The sequence below is a fragment of the Melanostigma gelatinosum genome (assembly GCF_949748355.1).
Source record: "Melanostigma gelatinosum genome assembly, chromosome: 20".
NCBI lineage: Eukaryota > Metazoa > Chordata > Actinopteri > Perciformes > Zoarcidae > Melanostigma > Melanostigma gelatinosum.
In genome coordinates, this window is record NC_136653.1 from 18,014,523 (window position 1) to 18,037,080 (window position 22,558).

At 45.1% G+C, this 22,558-nt stretch overlaps 1 protein-coding gene across 1 annotated transcript; it reads right to left on the reverse strand.

The window, feature by feature from the left end:
• Positions 1-3,827: 3,827 nt before the first annotated feature.
• Positions 3,828-22,558, reverse strand: myo3a (myosin IIIA; the record flags this gene model as incomplete). The annotated part of the gene is made up of 26 exons (XM_079292382.1): positions 3,828-3,924; positions 4,329-4,559; positions 7,293-7,333; positions 8,250-8,341; positions 11,011-11,155; positions 11,248-12,595; positions 12,669-12,792; positions 12,876-12,962; positions 13,042-13,204; positions 13,556-13,667; positions 13,789-13,994; positions 14,315-14,395; positions 16,012-16,085; positions 16,494-16,623; positions 16,745-16,833; positions 17,101-17,254; positions 17,964-18,111; positions 18,255-18,465; positions 18,939-19,065; positions 19,918-20,032; positions 20,164-20,262; positions 20,554-20,756; positions 21,198-21,281; positions 21,499-21,603; positions 21,937-22,053; positions 22,496-22,558. The coding sequence occupies 26 exons, from the start codon at positions 22,556-22,558 to the stop codon at positions 3,828-3,830; spliced, it is 4,446 nt and encodes a 1,481-aa protein (XP_079148508.1).

A 22,558-nucleotide genomic window follows, 5' to 3' on the forward strand; every position in this document is an offset into this window, starting at 1 on the left:
ATGAGGCTTTAGATGTGAGTTGGTTAAGACAACCAGTCCATGGCTGTCTATGTCCCAAGGCTCTCCGAAGTGGTTATATGCGGTTAACCCTGTCTGGTTTGCATATTTTTTGGTCCCCTCGGGCATTCTTTTCAATTTTTGAAGATGCTCTTCTGGGTTCGGGGAGCGAACGTGTCTTGTCTTACCCTGAGCTTTTTTGTGCCTTCCCGGTACTGGGCCGTTGTAGTCCCGCAGGACCTTTTTTACTGCAGCTGCTGCGGGAGTCCCGATTTGCATGAAGGGCGGGAGCGGTTGGTACGCATCGCTTCTGTCCAGCGTTGAGTCGTCCCTCACTTCGTCCTCCTCTGAGATCTCCCCGTTGCTGCTGCTGTCCTGTTTGTCCCCTATGTCGGATTCCGAGGACGCCCCCGTGGAGGAGTCCGTGTGCACCGAGGTCCCTTGGGCGCTGAGCTGATCTTCGTGGGGAGCCGTGTGGTAACTTGGTTGTTCGGCTATCCATGCCGCTATGGCTTCTCGCTCTTTTTCACTTTCTCTGTAGCGGGGGGTGGCTTTTACACTCTTCTGTATAGTCACTGCCCCCGCTACAATTTCTGCGGCCAGCATCTTTACGACTGAGTCGTAGTCTTTTGACGGGCTGATTACGGTGACTATTTTTCCTTTTATGACTTTCATCACTTCCAGCCACCAACGTAGCCATTCTGTTATCTTCGGTTTGCTTTTCGGCGGTCCTTCACACTCTACTACTGCCACCACCAGTCCTGACTCAAGGGCAAGGGGAGCAAGATAACCCCCCTTATCTTTGCAAATTGCTTTTACTTTTTCCCCCACCTTCGCCTTATCTGCTTCTTCATGCAGCTCGATCGGGTGTTGTTGAACAGATTTGTCCCAGGTGTCCCATCCTCTGCCATTCAGGATGATCTGATGTTGGACTTCGCTTCTGCGTTGTGCCCCTGGATACGGCATCGGTGTCGGTACTCCCGATGTCGCTCCTTGTGGTCCAGCGTCGTCCGTCTGCTGGTCCGGGGTCGATGGCGCTGGCACGTCCTGCTGAGGCGTCGCCGTCGTCTGTGGGCTGCCTCCGTCGCCGTCGGGTCCTCTCTGCTGTCCGGTGGCGCTTCCTCCATCAGGGCCGTTGGCTCGTCCCGCTGGGTCGCCTCCGCCGCTATCGGATCCTCCGGGCGATTCGTCCATCTTGGACTTTGTCTTTGTCTTTGTTGTCTCGAGTCGCCTTCCTCCCAAAGCCTCTCGTCGCGCGTTGAGGAAGGGATGGGATCAGGCTCTGGTCCCTCTACAGGTCGGGCGAGTCTGGTCGATGCTCCCCGTCGCCTGCGGATTCTCCTGTGTTGGCCTGTAAATACCACACACAGCTTCGATTCGTGGATGTCTTCGCAATCGGACTTCTTCGAGGCTTGGGCAGCTTTGCTTTCTACCCCAACGCCTCACCTCAGGTCTTTTCGTACACGAACGACAGCCTCTCTTTAGCTGCCGGGGTTCTTCTTTTGGACTCAACGTACTCCTTTTCCGTCGAGCCCCACGTTGGGCGCCACGTGTTAGATCCTGGGTACTTCTGGCCCGATCCGGGGCTAATTACTGACTCAGCTCTCTATTAAAAGATTCTCGAGCTGGTGTTCTGGCGAGGGAACTCGCCTGGCTCCGCTAACTGCCTTTACTCCCGACGTCTACCCTGCTTCCTCCGGTCAGAGCGCACTCGGCCGAGAGACCAGTCCTGGCCCCGGGCGCTCCTACCAGTCGCGTCGGTTATGGCAGCTTCCCTCTTATGGATCCGCGCTCTTGGTAAATGCCAGGTTAGGTTTTAACGGCTAGGATTAATTCTTGCTAAAACCGTAAGGGATTGTTAAGTGGATTCTGTCACTAGGATAACCTTTCAGAACTCAGTTGTTAGGCATACAATAGCTTTAACTTTTTACTGTCACGAGGAACTCATTACTACTTCGGCAAATTAATGCACTTGAGGATTTCACTTTAAATGCAGATTAGATATTTATTGCAGGTTATATTTAGTTAGTTTGCAGGGGTCACAGCTACAGCTCACATAAAATGTCACTACACATGATTAGTCAATTTAATTATCTTCTTCGATTATACTCATTAGTTTTAGTTGCCGAGACGGCTCGGTTAGAGCTGGATGTCCAATGGTGCGATGAAAAGAGTTCTTTTGGAGTTGTTAGGAGCGAAGGTCCGGCCGGACCCTCGATCCTCCCGCTCCGCAACGGAGCCCGTTCAGCTGTTCTCAAAACTCAGTACAAAGTCTTTCTCAGGCAGCTGCGGCTTTCTCCGTTGTCCAGATGTTTAGAGGTGAGCGGTGGGGAGAGTTTAGAAACTTCGTCTTTTAATCTCAATGTCCACGAACAGAGGTCTCTTTTCCGTGAACAGAGACGAAGTCCTCCATACATCAGCTGCAGGCTGTAGTATCTTCCTCCGATGCGCTTGGTACGGCATCCGCGATGAAATCCCAGCTTGCTCTTTGCAAGCATGTCCTTATATTCCTCATATGGGCTGTGATCAGCCCCCACCTGTTTGGTCCATTACTCATCCCCCCTCCCTCTGGAAAGGGCGTTAAGCCGAACATTGCCTGTATGACTCAACTATTACATCAGTTTCTAGATCTTTCTCTTGACTACACCCAACATCTGGTCTTGATTACAGCAATGTCATTCTTGCCCAATACTTGCCCAATACATCTATCTCAGCTCCACAGAACACACAGAAACATTCATTACATTTGTTTAAATCACTTCTATGCTGTTAAACATTTGTTACACCATTGATTAGAACATTTCGTTATATTATTCATACATTTTTATCTGTTTGATTACACTTCAACGTTGAATATATGCTTTGCGCTCTTATAGCCTGACTTCTCTCCCTTGAATGTGTCGACATGTTACCGTGGCAGCTCTGAGAGGTCAACTCTTCTTGACACAGTGTGTGCAGTCAGCGTGTTGTTGGGGCTTCACTAACTCCCTGTGGGGGGTTCTCCTTTAAAATGTCACATAAAAAGGTCAGTGGTTGAATCTCAAAGAAATTCTCAAGCTAATATGTAAAATACTACATAAAGAGGAATTTACAGAGGCTGGTGTGATATCTACATGACAGGCTGCTTCTGATATCTTGGACCTTTTTCTTTTATCAAAGATCTGCAAAGCTCGGTTATGCATTGAGGAGGATGTACTGCCGACTATCACTACCACGCTCATGTTGCAGCTCTGCTAAATGTAAGGTCAATTAAACATCACAAAGAATTTAATATATTTGACGGTTAAATGAACAAAACACAGATTACAGCAGAGGAGACAATGTACATTTCTTACAATTTGACAACAGTGAAGCAGCTTTTCAGAGAGAGAAACTCATCAAAATGGCTTAAAATGCAAAGTATTGAAGCGTAAGAGGATGGATCTTGTATTTACATGATGTATACATACATGTTTTACAATTCTATTTGGTGTTTAAATGGACACGGACAACCTCGATGTTTGAGCGAAGGAAACTGATGCAGCAAAATGAGCTAAAGTAGCAATGACTAGTTTACAAATCACATAAATAAAACCTGCATTTACAGTTTTAAGGGCAAAGCATTTCATTATTTACATTTACTTTCATCCTGTCTGCATTTAGATCAATACGACTTATAATCAATGCAGTCAGTGCTTTTCATTTACGGAACTTATCAGTTGTTTTCAGAAGCTTTGACCGATAGAATACTTGTGTATTTTATAACATGACATATGATGATACATTGCCACATTCAGAATTTTGATAGATTATGTGCCAAATGGTTAAAAAGTCCAGTTGTGTGGTCAGTGTTAGATGAGCCTTCGTCTCTGGGAGGTCTTCCTCAGCAGATGTCTGAAGTCAAACGGGTTGTCCTCCGTCCGACTCTCTGTGGAGGCAAGTGAGCGTCTGCCAACGCAACACAGGAGACAACAGTGAACGCAAAGACAGAGTGTGAAGTAGCAAGATGATAAAAAAAAAACATAAGCGGTGGTTTGAAAGATTTAAACCAAAAACCAGAGAGGAGACGAAACGATTCACGTTCAGGAGAGATATTTCATATTGTTTATCATCTGCAGCGATCATTTATCATGTGCGTGGGCCGTCTGAGTCAGTGGCCACGCAGGACCGCAAAAACAGATGAAATATCTTCTTGCATTTGTCACTTTGACCAACTGGTCTGAAGAAGGCAAGTGTGGCTTTTTTGTGTGTGTGAAATAAGCTGATGTGTAGAGAAAGAAAGACTGATCCTGATACGTGTGAGGCTGTAATACACAATGTTTGAGGTTCTTCCCTCTGTATCCAGGACATACCTGTCGTTACAGACGGGTCTGGAAGGCTCTGGTTCGGTGACGGCCCTCTCTCTGGTCTGTCTGCTGCCAGCGGCTGGTGTCTGCTCCGGGGACCGCCTGCCGTCCGTGGACCCTCTCCTCTCTACAGTCGGCCTCGTCTCGGGCATGTCCTCTGTGGAGATGCAGGGCTCAGACCTGCTGGAGGACAGCGTCTGGTAGTAGTGGTCATCCACATCCAGCAGCTTCCCTGGACTGGAGCACAAATAGAAGGATGTCAGGAGGACAGACTTTGGTGTCAATCACAGACACACAAGTGCAAATATATCTGCAATCGCTGGTTGAATATTTGTGACATATTGCCCAACCCTACTGGGGTCAACGTATCCTCAAACAACAGTTCGGAAGATATCATGTCTTCACAGGAGAATACTCAGTTGGGTTTCGGCAACAAAACTACTTACGGTAGTTGGGTTTCAGAAAAGATTGTCGTTTGGGTTAAAATAACCACGGAGGTGTCGTTACTGAAGTACGCAAGTTAAGCGACAAATACCTCAACATGGATTCTTGTTTCACACGGGGATCGCACAGCGGTCTCCTGGCTGAAAGACGGCTGGCTGTTCAGCTATTCAGATGAAACAGCCGACATGAAGCGTGAACTGCAGTTTGGCTGAATATTAAAACGAGAGCGTATCTGTTGCATGAGATGTGCGAGGACAAAAACACGGGAATTATTACAGCAGTGGTCGTTGCAGATTCCAGATTAAACAATAAAATGTAGGTTGTATACTGTAGTAAGTGGTTTTGTAAACACACCAACTGGTCCAAAAGACTTGTATTTGCATTTATTTAAAAGAAACTTGAGGGGCCAATTTGTTAACGTGCATCGACAAACACAAAATAATGTAACTGGTGAGTTTCGGAGACTTCGGAGACCTAAAAAGACCCGCTGATGCATTTCAGCCTCTGCCAACTTCTTACAGAGAAACAAACACAGAGGCTTTAAATAGACTCCTCCTGTAGGCAGCTGACTGCAATCAAGACCTGATGGATCCCAGGTGTGTCCTCGCTCAAAGAGACCACATATATTAATGCAAAGCATCTTAAAAGACACGTCAAAGGGAATAAGTGGTACAAGTTACCGGTTATCTTTAAAAAGAAGCTGAGTGGATTCATTATCAGACAACAGCACATAGATGTGCCAGTCTTTCTTCCTTTTTCGGCATTTATTCATTTATGAAGATCATTGTAAAACAAATTTCTTTTTTTGTATCTTTGTTTGAATTCTTCTCATCTGATCTTGGAGACTTAATTTGAAAACATAGTAGAAATAGTGTTTCTTTAAGTCTCTCATTTAGATATTGTCTCACCTGTGATCTGTTTGCATTGATTGCAGCAGTTTGCCTCAGTAGGTGTGGTCTATTTAAAACTTGCATTCTCTCTAGTGGCCATCAGGGGGCGACTCCTCCGGTTTCAGAAAGAAGTCAGATTGTATGGAAGTCTATGAGAAAATGACTCTACTTCTCTCTTGATTTATTCCCTCAGTAAACATTGTAAACATGAGTTTATGGTCTCAATCTCTAGTTTAAAGTCTTCTTCAATACAGCATGATGTTCATTTAGTACATGATGGTCCGTTTAGAGTCAAACGGACCATAAAGCAGAGTATGCTTTAGGGCGGGGCTACTGTGATTGACAGGTCGTTCCTCAGCCGTTCAAATATGGTAACTTCCTTTGACTGGTTGCAAAAAAAGGGCGACGGCCGTAATCCAAGATGTCGGCGGCCAAACCGCTGAACAATTCTTTGTGAAGTCGTGGTAGATGGATTTGTTTCGATCTTACAAGTAGGAATCCCGACTTTGAGCATCGTATAATTCTACGTTTTATCGTTGGAGGTCAGGAATTTGAGCTTTTTTAGATTTGTTAACTGTTGCTTCAGCTGGTTCATCATTGGTTCACGAGTCATGCTCACGTCCTGTTTTTCTTTAATCTGTTTAAGTTCAACAAACTGCTTTTTGCTGCTGTTGGAAACACAAACTACTATTTTCCTGGTACAGAGGAATTTTCCACAGGAACGGCAGCATAGGAAAGCTTTTTTTTTTGTGTTTTTTTGTGTTTTCTTTTTTTTTTATAGTTTTTTTTATGTTTTAACTATGCTTTTTACCATGTTTTACTATGTACTGGCTCTGTGGCACTCTGAGATTTTCTTCTTTTTTTTTTAAATGAAAAGTGCGTTACAAATAAAATACATTATTATTATTATTATTAAAATAACTATTTTGTCAAATCTCTACACAGAGGGTACAAAACAGAAATGTCACAGATCATTGCAATAAAATGAAACATCTGCGGTTCTCTATCACTGTTTCTGATGAACTCTGCCTCCCTAGTTTCGCCTTTACTCCCGTTTACTATCGTCACCTTTGTCTTCTTCAGTTTTCGGTCCTCTTACCACCCAGCCTCCCGTGTCCCAGCCTCCTCTGCTGTCAGCTGCAGCCAGAGACGCTATCTTTCCTGCTGACCTTCTCATCCTCGATGATGCATGTAAACGGCTCCTGTCCATCGCCGGCTTTATTTATCTGCTAACAAATTATAACCCTTGATGTTCAGCGCTGTGTGTGTGTGTCTTCAGACTGCTGTGATGAAGTACCGAGGTCCCTTCTTGTTCAGCACAGCCCTATCGCTCTATCTTCACCCCCTCACTCTGGGCAGTACGCTCACCTTGTGGCCGCTTCTTTCTCTTTTCTTACCTCCACAATAATATTTCTGATGCCTGACATGAAGTGTAAGTATATTTAGCGAATGTACCCGAGGCTAATTAATTTCACAGAGGATGTGCGTGGTTCTGCAGATCATTAAGTTTGGACTCGGACACCGTCCTTATGTTGGCGCTGAGCTGCAGTCATTACTGGGCAGCGGGCCCACCTCTTTATGAAACAGTAGCGATAGCTTGTTAAAATTAGGTTGAAGTAAGAAGTGCCACACTTACTCCTCCTTCCTGGGCTTGCGTTTATCATCCTGGACAGACCGCTGGGTGGAGAGACACAGAGCACAGATAAGTACGTGTCAATCAAACACTCTGAATCTCAGTGTTCAGGGAAAGCAAAAGAAAGTGGTTTTAGAACAGTGGCTCCCAACCTTTTGACTTGATAGTGTTGGCGTTTTAACTCAAAGCACTGTTGTAACTAAGTGCAACTTCAAAGCGCCGCCAGCGTGGCTGAAGAAAAACATGACTCTGTGATGCAGATACTGCATTTATTCTCAGCATATCCTGTTTGACTCACCTGCTCTTCTATGTGACCCCTTGGGGGGTTGTGAACCCATATTGGGAACCACTGTTTGAGACGTTTTGTTGCAGTTATTCATTTGTCAATCAATAAAAGCATTTCTAAAATATGAATTCATTGCCGATAGATTAAAGATCTTGAGTGAATTTGGCTCCAATACATGTGATCAAACAAATAATCATCTGATCAATCATGTTGAGAAACAATAGTGCTTAAAACATGGCAAAACATTACTCTAACAAAAGTTGAATGTCTCCATTATTCATTGATTAAGTTATATAACTAGGTCATCTAAAAAGTAGTGACGGCATTTAACAAACCTTAAGTGCTGCAAAAAGAGATATTTTGTGAGGAGCTATTGCTCGCTGAAACCATGAAACATTGAACATACGTAATTACGTTAGAATAACATTGAATAAGAAGCATAAAAATAACAAACTGCTGAAGAAAATTGTTGGTCAAATGTACAGAAGAAACTCTGGAACATCGTTGTCACAGTCCGGTGTTTCTTTCCTTGGAACATATGAAGCAAAGGGAAATAATTGCCGATCGACGCCGCATTGTGGCAGCCGACAGCTGGGGAAGTAGTCACAACGTCACGCGGCAGCAAAGCTTTGTGACAGAAAGTATCTGACATCGTTCTTCTCTTTGTGACTCACATGAATCAGGTTGTAATAGGTGGAGTCCTCTGGTGTGTTGAGGGTCTTTGGCTGCTGGGTCCTGCGGGGGGTCCTCGACTGTCTCTTGTCAGCTGGAGAGTGACAGAGACCGTTAAAAACATCAGACAAAAGGTATGTTGATCATACTGAGCAGGTACAACCAGACAATATGATTCCTGTAGGAACAGACACTAAAATGAAAACTAAACCTCAAACACACTTTTACACATCTGCAATATTCAGTTTATTATTGCTTTTTACAAAAGTGGTTAGCTGCATCTTCTCATTTCCTACATTTCCCAAAATGCTTTTCAACAACAACTAAGAGGTTTAGAGTCTGTGATCGGCCTGCATGAACTATGGTCAGCTGAGGTTCATGTTTAGGAGGGAAAAGTGTTTTTCTGTGATGGATTTCTCTCGGTGTGAACTAAGAAAAGAACGATGACTACAAACGATGAAACTTCAAAAAAACGATCCGAAGACATGGAACAAATCTCGACGTTTAGAAGCAAGCAAACGGAGAACAAAACAGAGATTTTCGAGATTGTAACTTTTAACAACATGTTCAGTTATCTGGTGATTTCTTTCTTTTACATTGTGATGGAATTTAAAGGACGTCGGGACAAAAGCTACGGGTTAGTATTAGTTTTGTGTCTGACCATCGTGATCAAACAGCAGAGAGAGAGAGAGAGAGAGAGAGAGAGAGAGAGAGAGAGAGAGAGAGAGAGAGACCAGCTGGGCCAGAACCTTCCGTACTGTCGTGGGTGAGTTGCAATCTATCATATTTGTCATGACCGTTACAATATTCCTCCTCGGGCATGTGATCGTAATTGCAATTATTAACATATTACGACGACCTTTGCTTGTTGCCGATTATCAATCACTGTTCATACGAGAAGAAACCACGCGATCCATCACGTGCAGCAGCTCTCAGGTGAAAGAGGCGAAAAGTTTGTAATATCATTGAACAACTTCATCTAAAAAGGTCACCGTGTGTCGCTTAGGACTGTTGATGAAGGGAAATGACCAAAGCGGAATTTAATAGGGAGTTACAGTCGCCGTTGGAAATAACACGGATTATTTATTCTGCTTGACCTCGGGCACCGCGCAGCGCTAGAGAAAAGGCTGTAAAGGGCAAACATGCCCGATGAAATGAACACTGGACTGTACACAGAGAACTCTATGTGGAGTGACGTGTGCATCAGGTTTGACTCTTATGTTTGTCATCAATATAAAATTAGACAGAAGCAGATCTTTAAGCGCAACTGCATGGAAGTGAATTCCACTGAAAGATAGTTGGACATTTTAGGAAACATGCATATTTGCCTTCAGGCCCAGAGTCGGATGAGAAGATCAACATCACTCTCGTGTCTGCTCGGTTCATTTAATTTGAAGCTGGAGCTAGCAGCCAGGAAGCTTAGCTTAGCATAAACACTGGAAACAGGGGGAAACAGCTAGCCTGGCTCTGTTGAAAGTAAAACAAACTCTGCAAACTCTCAATGAATTGTGCTACATGTCAACATCAACAAATAATGTATTTAAATCTGTGCATGGCAACTACAGCATGTTTTAAAGCTGCTGTATGAGAACATTTAGAGCGTATCTAGGATTGAGGAATTGCCTCCTAACGGCGCTCAACATGGTGACGGCTGAGCCGGCGGCTAGCGGCTAACAGTGTCAACAGAGCTAATAGTGCCAACAGCATGAACAATGCAAACAACTGCAACAGAGCTGACGCGGGGGAACCGGAGGGTGAGACTCACATTAACATGCACACACGCCATTTACCAGAATGGCCAAAAGTTCCATGGTCTGGCTTTAAGGTACGGTGAAGTTTAAGGAAGCTAAATCAAGGTTAATATTAAGGAATTGGGCGTAATCAGTGAGCTGCAGACCTGTCCAATATGAACGTAATTCCTAAAGACACTGGACTTCATGAGTTTTCTTTACAAATAATGTCAAAACACAAAGATGCCTACACTCTATATTTTGTAAAAAAACTATAAAAGCCACCGAAGATCAAATGAATGGCATAACACACACAATTACAGCTAACAAAAGGCAATGATTGATATTATTACATAATTATTACATTATCTTCTCAAGACACCTGAACCCCACGGCGACGCTGACATTTTAGCTGCCAGCTCCGTTTTGCTAAGACGGTGAACTTTCAATTTTGCCGTCTCCCCGGCGCTCTCCACCTCGAAAGCAATTACACCGATCACCTGCGCCAATCAAATTTAACTTTTGATGACACATCGGGGAGAGGAGCGCTTCCTGTGTCGGCACTTGACTTTCCCAGGTTTCTAATCGATCTAATCGAGGATCCCGAGGGAGAAGCGAGAACGGCGATAACATCAACTTGTTCTGTGAGAAGACGGCAATAAAACCTCTGCGTCCTCTTTACATAAAGAAAACAAGCGCAGTGTGGACACAGTCCTTCAACTCTGAAATAATAACTACGGAAAAAGCAGCAATTCCTGCCTCAAATCTGGACATTTACAATCAAGGCTTGAGAATAATCATTTATGTTATTTTCAGTGTGGCGGGGGGGTGAAGAGTAGTTAAGGATGGACGGAGCAAAATAATAGATAAATGTCGTCCTCCAGACAGGCAGCCTGTTTTCCTTAATTATCTGACGGCTACAACAACAGAACCAAGAATGCACATTAACCTCGGGTCAAGCGGCGCCAACATTATGAATTATATTTATTGCTTTATAATCTGTTTTTCTCAGAGCCAATCTCGATTATCTTACTCGATTGGTGATTCGGAGGAGCGTAGCTATTGATTGCTTTTCCTCTCATGAACATGCCATTGTTCTCGGGGTTTGATTGATGGGCGTGGATGATCTCATTCAACTTCTGCTGCAGGGCCACGAAGTCCTGAGAAGTCTTTGTGATCTGTTGAAGAGATTTTGAGAAGAGAATATATGAAGGGGGGGGGGAAAGGAGGTGATTGGGAGCAAAAATAAAAAGGTGTTGAAGGATATTACATGTTTGGAGAAGCTCTCCAGTCGTGCAGCTTCTGTCCGCGCTGGTTTCTTGTTGGCCTTCAGCTTCGTTCTGTCCTTGTAGCCTCTGAAGTTGCTCTGGATCTTCACCGCAGCCTGCTCTTCCTCCAGTCTCTCTCTCTCGGCGTCTGTCTCCTCTTTATGTTCTATAATCACGTCCAAGGCCTCCTCCTTGGCCTCCTCTTCGGCCTCCTCTTCGGCCTCCTCTTCTGCATCCTCGGCAGCTTCTTCCTCTGTTTTCTCTTGCGTCTCTCTCTCTGCTTTCAGTTTCTTCCGGTCCCGCTGGCCTCTGAAGTTACTCTGTAGGACTGTCGCGGCTTTTTCCTCGTCCGGCCCCCCCGAGTTCTCCGGCTGGGATTCTGGCACCGATTCTTCTGTCTGTGTTACCCTTTCTTCTTCACTTGGAGGTTCTGGCATTGCTTCTTTCTCCTCCTTCTTCTTCGTCTTCTTCGGGATCGTTCCTTCCTCCTCGAGTTGTTTGCGCTCCTTGTAGCCGCGGAAGTTGCTCTGAAGCACCACAGCTGCTTTGGCCTCGTCTTGGTCTGCTGACTTGACGTCACTTGAAGAAACATCTGCTGCATCTCCAGCTTTCGTTGATTCTTCTTCTGTTTCTGTCGCCTCGTTGGCGACTTCCTCTGCTGGCGTTTGAACTTCGGGCAGCTCTTCCTCACCTGCAGCGCTGCTCGCCGCGGGCACTTCTTCTTCTTCACCAGTGGGACTTTTTGCTTTCTGTCTCTTAGCTGGGATCTTGCCTTCGTCCTGCAACCTCTTCCTCTCTTTGTGACCTCTGAAGTTACTCTGGATGACAGTGGCAGCCTTGGTTTCTTCTTCTACGTTAACAACCTCTCCCCCCGCAGCTTGTTCTTGTCCGTTCTCCTCCTTCTCGTCCTCCGCCGGCTTTGCTTTCCCAGCATCTGCTGCCGCCATCTCCTCTTCATCTGCCACTTCCGTGTGCTCGTCCTCTTCTGCCACCTGTGTGTGATCACTGCCGTCATTCTCCTCCGCTTCATACGTGCTTTCGTCTTCGTCGTCATTCACCTCTTGTTTATCGGCTGGCTTTTGCTCCTCTGGCCCACCTTCTTGCTCCACCTCTGCATTCGGTGGTAACTCCAATTCCCCAGCCATCGTCTTTTTTCTCTCCTTAAACTCTTTCCTCTCTTTGTAGCCCCTGAAGTTGCTCTGCAGAACCACGGCCGCCTTAGTTTCATCTTCCTCGTTAGCCGCTCCGTCGACGGGAGGAGGGGAATTTTCTTCATCGGTGAGCTTCTCGGGTTCAGGAGTCTCTTCCTCTGTTTCTTTGAGGGCCTCCTCTGCTTTCTCTTTCTCTTCCCTACAAACAAAAACATCGTCAAAGAACATTTTTTCTTTCAGTGCTTTATTGTCAAAAATGTCCCGTTTCATACCGTTTCCTTTTGAAGCTTTTCCTTTCCTTGTGGCCTCTGTAGCGAGCCTGAATCTTGGTTGCAGCTTTGTTCTTCTCATCTACCAGCTCCTTGTATTTCTGTTTTGCAAGATAGCTCCTGCAAACTGAAGGAGACGACATGAGTACGTAAACCAACGACAACTTTAGATTGTGTTGGACATCTGATTCCATCTCGGCTTGTTCGTACCAGCCTGAAACCGGACGACGAAGGCCTCAAACTTTGCTTTGCTTTTGTCATCAGCCGCCGTCTTCCGAACTTTATGACCCCTGTAAGCTGGAGAGTGTGAATCGAAAAATTTAAAACATGAATTGGCATGAAAAACATTCGATAACAGAGCGTACGGTTTATTAACCTGACTGCAGCACCAGCGCGCTCTGTTCTCGCTCCTTTAATGTCCGCCGGTATCGTTTGGCTCCCATCCAGCCTCGGACGTAAGCCTGGAGCAGAATGATCCGCTGTGTGGCCTGCTGCACCATCAGGTTCAGATGTTCCACGTGGTAGTACTTGAGGAACACCTGAGAGTCGGGACACATAGTGTTTCTTTACTACTTTGTCAATTTGCATCTGTAAATTTCCCCTGAAGATAATGCCTCATTTGCATTGCTCAGTGACACTTAAATAGAGACTTTTGTTCTTGTGGCATGCTCCATCTAACTGTGCAACACAACATATAACGCCATAGGCTGCAAAGGGGACTTGTTACTGTTGATTGCGAGTTTTGACGCTCTTATTACCAAAGCTCAGCGAACAAAACATGAAGGAAAGCAGCTTCAAATTTGTTGCTTTCGCTGCTTAAAATGAAAATATGGCACGTCATATATAACTAACCTGATGACGGCTTACAAACAACACTTTCAGTGACTCACCTTCGTCTTCCCCATAGCCCAGTTCTCCAGCTTGGCCTTCTCCAGTATTGCGGCGCATGCTTCTTGAGTCACCGGCGGCTCCTCGTGAGCATGGAAAGCCACGATGTAATACCTGCAACAGTCGGGAACACCGCAATCAGCTGGAACACCGAAACACCACACACCGATCTCCACTTGATACAAACAACGTCTGCTTCCTTCTGGTGTCGTTGTGAAGCGTGAAGCCTGCTGACCTCTTCGTGAAGTTAGCAAACAGGATGCGGTGCGAGTAGCCCTGCCGTCTGATCTTGGCGGTCTCCAGCACGCCGGTGTATCGCAGCTGAACCAGGACCTTCTCCCGGTCGAACTTGTTGGCTTGGCGGTCGTTGTTCGGTTTGAGGCAGCGGACGAAGTGAGGCTGCCCCGCCACCATCTTGGACAGCAGGTCCATCAGAGAGTACTAGAAAAGAGTACAAGAAGAGCGCAGTGCTGGAACTAAGTATACATTTGAGGTACTTTTACTTTACTTTATTTCCATCCATCCGTCCATTTTCCTCCGCTTATCCGGGGTCGGGTCGCGGTATGAGTATTGAGTATTTCCATCTTATGTAACTTTATTAGTACTTTTAATAGTTTTAAACAATTTTTAAAAAGCAACAAAATGACAGTAAACAGTAAAAAGACAATAACATTCCATAACTTGCTTACATCTGCAAAAAAAGATGAACCTATAAACGTAAATTTGAAATTTGATATCAGCAGTTGAGAACAGAAACCTACTCTGAAGTAGGAGGCCACCGTCTGTGTTCTCATGTTGGCGGTTTCTCTCGGGTGGTAAGGTGCGTCTCCAGGTTCACCCGGCTGAACAAACAAACACAAAGCTGGTCAAAAAAATCACAATAATTCACGAAGAACTGTTTCTCTACAGACCTAAAAACAACAACACAGAATGCATGAATTTAAATATACAAATGCCACATACATTTGTATGAACCTGCACATATTTCGTAACATTTTAACAAGCTCCACATCTAATTCTCAGCAGTATAACCCCGAGGGAAACCAGTTTATAGCAAGCCATCAGCCCGATGCTGCTTCGATGCTCATTGTGCCTCTTCAGAGCGACGCCTTTGATGAGCTTTTTCACCGTTAACATATGCAGATGAATGGAAATAGATTCAGGAGCTCATCAAACACTGTTCATTAACGTAGCTACTGTCAATTGCTTTTAGGTGAGCAAATCACCTCCAGCATTACGTTTGGCAGCGCAATCGTGCACGAACAGAGTTTAAACATATCCACTCAAGGAAAGGGCTTATTTGCCCGTTGGCAACAATCGGACTGGTTATTGAATGCTTTGAATGCAAAATTAAAAGTTTTGATACTTTCTTAACGAATCGTTTTAAGGCGAGGCACCGCAGGCAAAAACATGGTTTTCATGCACTGGTCAATTTTGAGATGTTTGAGCTATTTCTAGTCTATAGACAAGTGGAAAGACAACATGGAAAATGCACATTGAGGTGTTTATTTTACTCGTTCACCAGTAGTGTCTCTTTGATTCACTAAGTTCTCAGCATGAGGTCTGGAGCTATAAACAGACAATCTACTGCAGCAATGGATACGAGGGAAAGGGTGTAACACACAAACTTCTACATTCAGAGGACTTGATGACGATGGGGAAGCGTTTATGCCTTCAGCATTCTACAGGTTGCACACATGTATGAGCACGACAACACACACACACACACACACACACACACACACACACACACACACATACATTATACATATAGTGAACGTTATAGGGAAGAGTATTAGAGCCAGGCTGCTTTTCTTTTTTCTTGCATTTTGAGTTTAGAATAAAGTAAAAATACCCTTTAAGAGTATGAATGTCAAACCTTTCTGAATAAATGAAACTACGGGCATCAATTCATGAACTGAAATTTCAACTTTATTCTCAAAATTCTAAATAAAAGAGCCTGGCCCGAATACAACTCCGTAGAAAATACCTATTTTTTGCATACACTGTAAAATGAGCATGATCTACACAGGATTTAGTCGTCACTGAGTCTAATAGATATACAAACCACTAAGTCAGTATCCATATGTGCATTTAAAGGAGATCTAGAGTGTCTGCACTGGTCAGATATAACCTCAAACACAAACTACACGGAAACATGGCGATTACCTCGCTGAACGAGAAAGAATTGAATAAGGTCAGCACTCCCATCTTTTACGACAGAAATGCAGAGACAGAGATGTGGAGGAAAAGGAGACAAAAAAAGGTCAGAATAGAAGAAGCTGTGATTACAGTTGAAGCGAAAAGACAAGCGAAGGCAGAATGTTAAATCAAGAGCGGTGTGTGGCTCTGGTCGTGAGAGTGAGACGGTAAACAGAAATAGATGGAACGACTTTTCAGAGGAGAGTCGTTGATGAAGAAGATAATACGGAGGTAATGCAGACGGGGCTGTAAGTACCTTGGCTAAGGTGATGGTGCGTGTCGGGGTGTGCATTGTGTTTATGCCTTTACCCTTTGTGTGGGCAAGGTTACCTGTGACATAAACAAAGAGAGGGTGAGAGTCCGTGAGTTAGTCATACATGTAGGATTCATCCACAGGAACCGCACATTTTTAATCGATGGGATCAATTAATGAGGATAGAGTCCCGTCATACTGAACACGAGTTACTGTTCGGAACGAAACGCTCGATTCGACAGCTTTAAGACTCATTTAAAAAGAGCCATTTTGTGATTATTGGCTTTGTGATTATTGGCTTTGTGACCCGCTCTGCCAACGACAGGATACTCTCGCTGCCGAGGCCAAGCGTATTACAACAAAACTCTGGCAGCCAGGAGAGGAAAGCCTTTTCTAAAACAGGTCACAATAGCCTCTTGTTTCACTGTCAGTCCGTATTCAGTGCTGCTAAACTGTTTTCCAGGGAAAACTTCTTTCCTCTTTACCCGTTTTGGTGAGGGGATGGGTGACGAGTTTGCGCGTGAGCTCGTTTTCCGACGACCTGAGCAGCAGCACGATGTCGGCCGGTAGCATGTCCCTGTTCTTGGCCAAGAAGCCTGCAGCGCTGTAGATCACCTTTGGAGTTCGGTCGAGAGGGAGATACTTATGTGAAGGCCAACGCTCATAGAGTCGCTTCAGGTTAAGATTTAAAAAAAACGTCTGTGCGCACATTGTTAGAGTCAAATATCAGCTGTACCTTTCCAGCGTAGTGGTGGATACCAAAGCTGAGATCAACCCTCTTTGGTCTCCAGAAGCTTTTGGTCTTCAGGTTATCTTCGAATTTCTCTAAAAATGTCCAATAATACAAACGTTAATCATCCCACCAAACCAGTAAGACTAAGATCTCTGAAGTTAAGTATATTATATCTCGTATTAACTTGTCTAAAAGTGATTACAGACCTCTCAATATCAAATAAATCCTTTAAGCGCTAAACATTAAAGCCAATGGAGAGATCATCAGACAAAGAGTGTTGCTTCTCCGTCAACATTTCCCGGACAAATGAAAGGTTTTAACCAGTGAATCCACCTGAAAACCAGCTGACGACCACTCACCTACGAGGGTCTGGTCGGTGGCCTGCGGGAAGCGACTCTCCTCGTCCAGGAGCGAGAGCATCCCCATGGGCTTCTGCAAGAACAGGTCCAGGAGGGGCCGGTTGTCCTCGTACTCGATCATCCGAGAGTCCACCTCCTCGTTCAGGTACTCGTCCTGCACACAAACGACACGGACAAGTTGACTTCCTTCCTTTGACCTTTCGTTGTATTGCACATAGCGACACATAGTGACACAGAGCTCCGAGTGTGACTCAGCAACATCACTGGAGACTTGTATGCAAAGAGGAAAAGGACAATATGGGAACAAACAACGTAAAATCAATATGTAACCGCATGTGTTAAGAGCGATGGAAACGTTCCGGTATATCTGCCCCAAGTAGGTGAAGCGTATTAATGCTATAGCCCACTACACTCCCCCTATACTCTGTATGTACGGTGGCAATATACGACAAATGTATTTCTGGGCCCGGTGCCAACAATACCCAAGAGTGAGATTTTGTCAAACGCTAACTGTCTCCAACTCCTAATTGACCCTCGTTGAGGATGATTTATAGCTCCTCTCCGTGGGTGAGAGCAAATCATTTAACATTAGCAAACCATTCTCTGCCCCCCCCCCCCAAGGAAAAAACACACCCACGAGAGCACAGAGGGGAGAATCGCCAACCTCATTCTCCCGTAAATAAAGACAGCAGCATATTTTACCCTTGCCGTCTCTCTTAAAGCGCAGAGTGACAAATTATGTCATGTCATCACTATTTGGATGGAAATGAGGCAGTGCCACGGTGAAGAACGCACACATGCTTTCCAGGAGGGACTGGAGCACTCGGACAGCGTTTATGCCGGTAGTTGATCGGAGTCTTTACCTGTTCCCAAGCGAATATGTGCTGGTTGAAGTAAAACTGGATCTGCTCGTTGGCGATGTTGATGCAGAGCTGCTCGAAAGAGTTCTTCTTGAAGTTCTCGAAGCCGAAGATGTCCAGGATGCCGATGTTCAGGCCTTTTTCATCCTCTCTGGAGGAGAGGAGAATGAAAAGTGACTTCATTGAAATGCATTTAAATCGTGCTCACAATAACGGTACTAACATGCAAAGCAGTTTCATCGGATGCTGACATGTTACGAACACCACATCACATTTCCGGGCTCCTGATCTCACTCTAGGTGGCTGTCGGGCCGCAGCAGCGCGTTGATGCGGTTGACAATCCAGCTGAAGAGGCGGCCGTAGAGAGCCTTGCCCATGGCGTCCCGCACCTCCGTCGCCTTTTCCACGGTGTTGGGCCTGACGATGGTCTCTCCGCGGGCCACGACGCAGTGGCAGGTCAGGGCTTCCTGGAGCTCGTCCGAGCGGATACACAGCAGCGATGCCACTGGGAGGACATCGGATCAGGAAAGTCAAAGAAATGCAAGGAAATCATGCAGGGTGTGCAAGTGACGAAGAACTCGCTCGCCAATAAACAATAAACTTCATGGACTCGGCTCTGTTAATTACCAGTCAGCAAAGACGTCTATATTTAGAAAATATATTACTGAAGGGAAACGATGTCCTGAAAAATCGAACCGATGCAGATGTGTGTTTGGTAATTATGCCTCTGAAGCCTGTCTGCACTGATGGATAATGTATTTTAGTATAATAGTTTAATGGAGTTTAATGAGGAGTGTGGGAGAGGATATTCAGACTCGGGTTTGGTTTCACGCCTCTCTCTCTCTCTCTCTCTCTCTCTCTCTCTCTCTCTCTCTCTCTCTCTCTCTCTCTCTCTCTCTCTCTCTCTCTCTCTCTCTCTCTCTCTCTCTCTCTCTCTCTCTCTCTCTCTCTCTCTCTCTCTCTCTCTCTCTCTCTCACCGTTCTCCAGGACAGAATTGTTGGAGATGTCGCTCTTGTCCGTCTGGTGCTCCGAGGCCACCGGAGAAAACTCGATGTCGCCGGAGTTGAGGATGGCAGCCAGAGTGCCGTAAACACTGCCCAGCTCCTGCAGAAGGGACAGACAGGGAATTACTGTCGAAAACACCGGCTTTTCAAACAGTGTGATCGTGTTATAGTGCAGTAATGCGGAAGATATTGTTGGTGTCCACAAGTCCCGTTTCTCAAATTCAGCTCGGTTCATTTTTTTTGCTAGCATCTGTTTTCTATTTACATTCAAGCACTGTAATATGAAGTTTAACATATTTAAATTGGACAATCAAATGTCCTTTAGCACATAAATAGACATGCTGGTTAGCTAGCGTGAGCTATGCTAGCTTCTAAAAGTTTAATAGACAAAAAAAACTGCATTTTAACAAAGCTTAATGTTACTGAGAAAAAAAATGCAACCACTGAGCACCAAATATGTCAATAATAGTACGATTTTAAAAGAGTAAAATAAAGTAAAATGTTCATTCATCCGTGTGCTCAACCGATACATTAGTCCTGATACGCAAGAAGAAGTCTCTTAAAGGCCAGCTTCTGTGTGGAAATATCAAAAATAGATAACCTTTCCTCAAAGATCATCTTCATTCACACTCATGCAAGACGAGACGTTCTGTAGGAGAGAAGGTTGTTCCTCCGGTGCTGCCAAGTGATTACAGGATAAGTGCTATTGACACGCAGATCCCAGAGGCAATCAGTTCTTTGGGCCTCATTAGCCTTCACCAGCTGACTGCCTACATGTGCCTGCAGCTTCATGCTCCATCACAAGCCACAAGGAACTACTAACACACTCGTTTTAAATGGCATGCATTGGATTAGTATGCACTTAAACACTGACTTTCATACATTACATGTATAATACAGGAGTGTCTGTATGGATTGTAGGGTCAAGTAATGAATGCAGCAGTGTGTTTACCTCCAGGGTGAATCCGATGACTTTGAAACACTGCTCCACTGCATCAAACTGCTCCTTGTAGAAGGTGTTGCTCACTATGTCAGGCCCTAATTTAACGTGCTCGTTCCACAGATACCTGCAGGTCCAAAAGGAAACGCAGAGATCAGGACTGTGGGTCTCGGGGGGGGCGGGGAAAGTAGGAAGTTTGCAGTGTGAGAAGGAAATAACAGTGTTTTAAGAGAAGGGGCTGAGGAACGTCAAACCTACTTGGGTGTTTTGCTGTCGGAGAGCTTGTAGTGGGCTAGTTTCTTCCTGTCGGCCAGACCAGCGTAGATGTAGTAGAAGATGTGGAAGTTCCTCTCCCCGCTGTGGAGACACACGAAGACGTAGCTCGGATATATTCAGGTCTTAAAAAGCTCAAGGCATGTGGTGTGAGCCACGTTACTCTTGTGATGAATGCCTCTCCTGCTTTGCAAATATATAAGACAATGGAAATAAAACATACTAAAAGCTAAAACAGTGAGAACAGTAATACAATTCATGCATGAATTCAGCTTCTCTATTTCCCCCAAAAGTGTAGCTACACTCGCTGCTTGCAGCCTTCGCTTACATTAGCCAAAAAGACAGAAGGAAAAAAGGGAAATACGTGATATTTACACTGCCTGGTGGATGACCCTGGATTTCTCCAGCAGGTACTCGGATATCTGCGCTCCGACCACCGTTCCCCCGCAGGTGAACTTCATCTCCAGGTACTTGCCGAAGCGGCTGGAGTTGTCATTGATGACGGTGCAGGCGTTTCCAAACGCTTCCACCAGACTGTTGACCAGCAGGATCTTCTCCTGGAGCGTCTCATTATTGGCCTGAATGAAACATTATTCCGGATAAGCGACTGGGAAATGAATGTAAAGCGGAAGTAATAATCCCATCGTCAAGAAATGCCTTTCTGCCATGTGGCTTTCTATTCGTGCTATTTACACCAAAAGTGACACTGCCGCTGCTTATTTTTCGGCTGTGAAAAGAGGGAATTGAAAGCGGGCTTTTTCTTTTCAGCTGGGTTGCTCATCATGACTGGCATCAGCTGGAACCTCAAATCAACTGATCATAGGATGCTCAAATTGACTCAAGTGCGTTTTCATTGAGCTCACATTGGGTTGGAGATGAGCAGGTTCCCGGTTCAGGACCTACATTTGGGTATTTGGGTCTATTTTGGGTAAAAGATGCGCCGGTGGTTTGAGACTCATTCGTACACATTATTTACCACATGAATGAAATGAATGTATTCATGGACTCTTGTGACTCACCTTTCCAAGCACCGTCAGCTGCTGCACCAACAGATGAGCGCTCTCTGTTTTCCCAGCGCCGCTTTCCCCACTGATCACAACGCACTGTCCACAGGAAGTCACAGAGGCCGTCGACATGTTTACAACCTCTAACTGACACGAAAAATAAAATCTGTAACAATAAACAACAACCTAAAAGATGCTACTCATATTAAATCAACCACTATTACAAAGACAACACAGGATTCATCAAAACTAGTTGAGTTAAAAGCACATTTTCAGCACTCGGGATGCTATAAAATAATAACGAGCGCGACATTACCTGGTCTGTGTTATATGACACCATGGCCTGGTAGGCGATATCAGCCACAGCGAAGATGTGTGGTGGGTTAGCGGTACGCTTGGCTCCTATGTACATCTTGGTGTACTATGAAGAGGAGAGGGTAGAGCATTTAAAACGTGCATTATGAAGATATCACGTGGAAGAAAACAACCGTGCTATTTTTCAATACAAGCAAATGGATGTCATTTTATTTTAGTTCTGGGAGGGGGCAGGAGGGAAAATAGCTTTGAACTTGAGGCGAAGGCAAACGTGACTGAGGGGGAAATAGAGTGAGGGAGGTTTGGCAGTGTTTGTGTGCCGGTGAGGCTGGAAGGGATGCAGCCGACTGAAGATCTGCAGAGACTAATGAGGGATGCTGGGGCTACATTCAGTGCGTTATTGAGCACGGGTTTGTGAAGGAGACGCACGGAAACACACCTGAGGAGTGTATATCTCCATCTTATGGAAAGGATTGACTGCGATGAGGATGTCTCCCACGTACGTGTAGATTTGATCTCGTCCATAGCGACTCTGGAGCTGCTCTGTGACCGTGTTCTTAAAAAGGGAAAAGGTTTAAAATGTTCAGCAAACAACATCACATCGTCAGAACCATGTTATTGTCGATAACAAGCCATATTCTGGCTTTTGTCCTGACTCAAGTCCTGTTACGTCAATATATTATCTTCATGTCACACGGTGATTAATTCTCCTGTATTCACGCCGCCAGGACAGGTACATCAACAACAGCAGGGCAGCACTGCCTCCCTTCCTACCAGCAGAGCTCCTCGTCTTGAGGGATGGGTGGAAATATCCGCAGGCAACTGAGACTGATTGTTTCATTCAAAACGTCAATGCAACGCTCATACGTGATAAATTGCTCTCAGTGTTTTTCTCACTCACAGCAGAGGGGATCGGGGGGGAAAAGATGGTGAATGTTTGAGTTAAACGTGGGGGAAAGGCCTTGGATTGTGTCCCCATGAATACTCGACTTTCTCACCTCATCCAGAACCTCCAGGGTGGCGAGGTCGTCCACCTCATCCGTGTCGGTCTGTGTCTTCAT